Source organism: Oncorhynchus keta, chromosome 28 (assembly GCF_023373465.1).
Source record: "Oncorhynchus keta strain PuntledgeMale-10-30-2019 chromosome 28, Oket_V2, whole genome shotgun sequence".
Classification (NCBI taxonomy): Eukaryota; Metazoa; Chordata; class Actinopteri; order Salmoniformes; family Salmonidae; genus Oncorhynchus; species Oncorhynchus keta.
Window position 1 is genome coordinate 68,303,401 of NC_068448.1, and position 5,747 is coordinate 68,309,147.

At 39.8% G+C, this 5,747-nt stretch overlaps 1 protein-coding gene across 1 annotated transcript; it reads right to left on the minus strand.

Annotated features, from left to right (window-relative positions):
- Nucleotides 1–1,046: 1,046 nt before the first annotated feature.
- Nucleotides 1,047–5,544, minus strand: LOC118361742 (COP9 signalosome complex subunit 5). Its single transcript, XM_035741922.2, has 8 exons — nt 5,181–5,544; nt 4,691–4,925; nt 4,369–4,497; nt 3,855–3,920; nt 3,402–3,487; nt 3,026–3,137; nt 2,010–2,158; nt 1,047–1,320 (listed from the first exon to the last, which is right to left on the minus strand). Exons 1-8 carry the CDS (start codon nt 5,315–5,317, stop codon nt 1,230–1,232), a joined length of 1,005 nt encoding a protein of 334 aa, XP_035597815.1. The 5' UTR covers nt 5,318–5,544; the 3' UTR covers nt 1,047–1,229.
- Nucleotides 5,545–5,747: the final 203 nt, after the last annotated feature.

Sequence of the window (5,747 nt, forward strand, 5' to 3'; positions counted from 1 at the left end):
ATATTTAAATTATCATTTTACAAACCTTGCATTAGGTAAAACCATTACTAAGAAAGCACATTCCATATACTGGTAGAGCATCTAGCCATAACAGTACTTAGCTCTTACAGTAACAGTACTGTAATGCACTTAATGGTTTGGCAAAACCACTAGCTACAGTGGATTCAATGGACCATGTGAGGGGAAAGCCAATTGTTCACTCTTGTTAATTCCAAAATTCTCAAATTGCATTAAACAGTATTCAATAAGTTTCCTATTTCTGAAACACCACATTAGGATACACACTTCACCTACTATAATAATGTAAAAAGAAAATCATTACAAGAATTGGTGCCGAAAGCTCATGTACATGACAAAATGCAGAGACCCATTCAATCAGCCCAAAATATGGTTCAATGCCTCTGCAATGCTGCATCAAAAATATACATCCCCCAGTACAATACTACAAGAAAAAAAAAGTATTATTGCATGAAACTGTGCCAGAGCTGCTGTGAAGAGCAGATGGGTTGTGTGAATAGACTTGTGTGCATGGCTCCTGTCTCTGTGCCGCATCATTGCAGCGGCCCAGCTTGACGACTCCGTCACCCTGAAGGACTGTGTACCATTGAGACAACCTGCCCCGAGAGCCACTCCACGAAGATATCTCGACCAGGCCAGCCAGTGTTTACGTTTGAGCCGATGCAGCAGCTTGAGTTTGTTGTTCCATTATGTAATGCTATGATTGGCCAGAGTTGAAATGACTGGCTAACTGGTTGTAGATTTTTTTTATGGAGAAATATGTAACCATGGTCTTTGTTAAAGTGTTAGGTTGTACTCTACTCCAGCCAATGCCAAGCAGCCATGGGACATGACAATGGAACAGCACTGTGTCATGTTGAACCCAAAGGAGCATACCATTCAAATGTCTGCAAGCATTCAAAAATAAGAAATCTACATTATTTAGTGTATGCTTAAAGAAAAGCAATTAAGTTAAAACAATATGGTTCATCAACCTCAGGAATACTTCACTGAAAACTTTAGTCAAGGAAATAAATACCGAACGTTGATACACTTTAAACACCACTATTTATTTACGTGCACACAAGTTGAGATCAATCATTCACTAACTTTCTTCAGATAATAAGTGACAGATCATTCTGCTAACAAGAATCTAAATGCTAAACATACACAGTAATACACACACACACACACACACACGAGGCGTGAACTCGACTTGGGCCGCTTCGGGCTTAGTTGGCAGACGTGTTGATTTGATTGAAGAGTTTATCCTTGATGACTTGAGACATCAGACCATGGATCGCCTCAATGGTCGTCTTGCAGCTAGAATAGCCAGGGGAAAAAAGGAAAGTGAAGTTTCGCTCTGGACATGAAGAGGTGACACAGTTTACCTATCAATCAACAGACCGGGCAGATTAATAAACAGATAGGTGTTGCATTCATGGGAGAAACTCAAGAAATCCCAGCTTGAATAAATAAGCAGACATTGATTAGTTAGGTAGGACATGCCACCAGCTAAAACAGTAACTAATCATTCTTATCACATCTACACACAAATCATTTGTGATCAAAATGGTTGCAAAACATATCGCAATAATAGGGATATTGGATAACTTAAAGGCCTAAGCAGGTCAGAGATTTAGATTTTACATTGGTGTTCATCAGACAATATCATAAGACAGATCAATGACAATTGATTTTGTTTTTGTCAGCTGTTTATTTCACTACTGTGGAGTTTAACAGCATTGGTTTACAGTTTTCGATAACATCAGCAATCATCATCAAAGTAACAGTAAATGAGGAATTATCAACACTCCAGTCAGTCAATACCTCCGCCTAAACAAAACATATGGTGATGTATGCTTCTATGTCAACAAACTATTGACCATGACAATATTAGAGAATCACGCTATGAATCAATCACTAAATAACCTGAGGTCTGGTACTGAATGCCAAATCAATAAGTTAGCCAAAAATGCCTAATAAACATTATCTAAACTGTGTTGCCTTACCTGTCTCGTGTAGCTTTGGCCAGTTTGTCCTCAGACTTCCTGTCGTGTGTGTCCAGGCCCAGCATGAAGCTTCCTCTTCCCAGCTGAGCCTCCGACTGCTCCAGCTTCTCAGACAGGTCAAACACCTGGCCTGTGGTGTATTCTGAATTCTGCGGACATAAGGTCACACACATTGGATTATGTACCTATATGTTATATTGTCATGAGACGAAAGTATACGATTAAGTTCATCAAAGTGCGTGGAAGCAGTAGCCTATATACTGGTCCGTATGTGGGCTTTCTTTACACACACACACACACACACACACAAAGAATGTTCATGCACAATTTCACCACCAACTATTTTCTTCACCGCTACTGGGACATTCAATACAAGTATGCCGAACTTGATAAAGGCTTAAATGGCTTGCCAAGTCGCCGTGAAAAGGGATCGTGAAAAGGTTTGCCTAAGGTGAGGCCGTGTTTTCCACGGAGCAGGTAATTAGGAGACAATGACAGGGGCCCAGACTGTGGTAACAGTGTAGTCACTGACAAAGCCCTTTGCCAATGGAGCAGCCAATTCCTGACAACTAGTCAATCCATCTTAATCCAGAATGCCCAGAGTGCACTGTTTGGATAGTCCGCTGCCTTTAGACTGTTTAGCCAGAGCGGCGGCATCCACAATGGGAATTCACTGGGGCTTTCAATCTCTAGAATGTACTGGCAATGAGGGAGATGATCCATAGTAAACCACAGTGACAACTGTGTCACATCTCCAACGCATAGATTATTTGTTTGCAGGTTAACGTGGTGGCCTCAGTCATATTAATTAACCCATTTTTGTAAATCTGTTTACAGACTTAAAAAAACAAACATAAAATGGCTATTAATAACAATCTAAATAAACAGAGGGATTTTTATTCATATGCAAGACCTCTACTTCAGCTGTTCCTTGATTCTGCATTGAATTGTTAGATATCTCATTGTAAAGTGTTCTTGAACATTGCTTGATATAGAGTTATATTCCAAACACTTACCGTCAGAAGACTTGAAGAGCTCAGAGTGTTGACCCAGTATTTATTCCAGAGGAGCTCCAGTAATTTCCGGTCGAGGGAAGACTTGAAATAAGTCACCTCCAGGGCATAATACCTAAACAAACAAAACCCCATGGCACTTAGTGAATAATTACACAATGTCAATTAAATGAAGAATATATGACCTTTTATTTACCACAGTGTTACGAAGGCATTATTAAAACATAACTTGAACTTGTGTTATAGGCTACATCAACCTAAACACATGTTTTTATTTGAAGTAACTTGTCATGGTTATACATAGACAATTTGCAAGATAATGCTTAAGACTATTTGTGTGCCTAAACATTCTGCCAGTTAAATGTCCAACAGGACTCACTGTTTGCAGTGCACACCGAAGTCTTCGATCTTGTTCAGGGGAATGGTCTGATACTCAGAGGGTCCTTCATCAGGAGGTTTGTAACCCTGAAAACACAGACAATTATTAGACTCATTGATAAATTGATATTCAGAGAGAGGAAATGTAGTCTTAAAATATTTTCCCAATTTGATAGAGACACCCAGCTATCCATTAAGGAATTAGCCAATTAAGGAATGGAGACAATTAACACGAGTTAACACAAGATTGACAATTAATCATAATATTATTTATTATAGATACAAGAAAACCTTAAAAATAAGTGTTCCATGTTGTATGGGTAAAAAATGCTGTACAAAAATTATATATTATGTATTTATGAGTGGAATATCTTCTGCAGTAATTTTGTACCCAACTCTAACGTAATAGAGCTAAAGACTGAAATAATTGCAATAAACACATTTTACGCCTTACTTTGGGATAAGTTCTGAAGGCGCCAAGATTGACTTTCCCTGCAGATATGGTGCGAGTGGGGTCAATCTGGGAGGGAAAAAGATACAGTAGAACAGGAAAATGGATTCTGAGGTCAGACAGTCTCTAGAGATCACCCCAAGCCGGCCACCAGGTGTAAAGTTTTTTTCTTAACTACTGCTGCCAGTGTATTCAAAGAACACACTTAATTACCCTATGCCCTTGAAACTGGAGCACTGCGAATCCAATCAAGTGCAAATAACATCTACAGTTACAAAAGCCAAATATTTGCCCATGCCTCTTGGTGAACGACTACCATACATCAACAACCACTAAAGGGATGCCTAAACCTAATTGCACCCCTCTCAGTTACTCATGCATTACTTTGTACCTGCAAATTCAAAAAGAAAACCAAAGTACTGTATTTAGGAAATGCAAATGGAAATTCAAACATGTGTATTTCACAGGTAGTGAGCTATTGAACTATATGCTAAGGTTGATCTTTCACTGTACTCACCACCACTGCCACGAAGGGCTCTTGAAACTGCTGGTTGAGCATCTGAGTGCTGACATCGATACCTGACAACCAGCAGCCGTAGCCTGGATGACTGTGGTACCAGCCAATGGCGTTCTCCAGCCGACCAACCTGACAGTTCACAAATGGCATCAGCATCAAGTCAATGAAGAGTGTCCATTAAGAGATAATGGACACTATGTTGAAACTATGTTACCCTTGTGATAAACAGTTCTCACTCAAATATAATATGTTTTATCAATCCTTTTCTGCACCATTGAGGACGAAAAACACATCCCTCCCTTCCAGGAGTCAGTCATAATACCTGTTTGGCATTCTCAATGTAGGCAGCCATGTATTCATAAGCCGCAGCCTGCGCGTTGACCCGGGTCTCTGTGCCCTCCACTGGTAAGGCAAAGCTGTCCATGATGTTCATGGTCTCCCCGTCCACTTTCCCCAGCATCAGTCCCATCACCTCTAGGTTGCCCCCGGACCTGGCGTGCATCACCATTTTCAGCAACGCCAGAGCAGAGATCTTGCAGTACTTAAAGTATTGATGACTACGGGACATAAATCATAGTAGTGTGAATTATGCATAAGTTATAATGACATGCATTTGTCATTGCCAGTTCAGCTAGCTAGCTAGCATTAGCAGCTAGCTAGCAATGTAGGGAGAATTTCCATTGTTGACATGCTAACTAGCTAGCCAATTTAGTTAGAAGCTAGCTGGTAAAGCTACGTTAACCCAGTCCAACAATGAACTAGCAAGCAGTTGCAAAGAAAAGCAACTGACAATCTATAAAATGTATACTTACTCCTTTGTCCATGGCTTCGCAGCAAGGATTTCTTGCTGTTGTTTTTTGTCATATTTATAGATTTCATCTATGCTCTGAACTTCCTGCATACTGTTTTGTAGCTCCCATGTTTTCTGTGCCATGCTACTCCCTGCCATTTTGATAAACTGGTTGCACTACCTCTCTAAAATATAAAGTAATACCAGAGAAAAAAAGGTAGATATAACTAGAGTGCTATCAAACGCTGAATAGAAAAAACTCTAGCTAGCTAATTATAACATAATCAAAAAAACGGTATCCCTTGCTCATCTACTTGTTCAGGGAGCCATGACACTGGTCTGTACCATGCTGTGGGAAAGGAGGACATGCACGTTTCAAAATATAAAATATTAGGTGATATTTATGTTCAGTTCATGACTATAGCATAGAAAACTATCAAATTAGCCCAGAAATGCATGGAATTTAACAAATAAACTCGTGCTTTTATTCACCAACAGCTCAATAAAACACCCATTGACGTGATGGTTGAGTCCAAACAACACAGCAGACGACGTGATACAAATCGAAATACTGACATCTTCTGGGGAA

Coding starts and splice junctions, on each gene's coding strand:
- LOC118361742 (XM_035741922.2), bottom strand. CDS start 5,317: ATGGCAGGGAGTAGCATGGCACAGAAAACATGGGAGCTACAAAACAGT. Junction 4,926..5,180: donor GCGAAGCCATGGACAAAGGA/GTAAGTATACAT, acceptor TATGTCCCGTAG/TCATCAATACTTTAAGTACT. Junction 2,159..3,025: donor GCTCTTCAAGTCTTCTGACG/GTAAGTGTTTGG, acceptor TTATGTCCGCAG/AATTCAGAATACACCACAGG.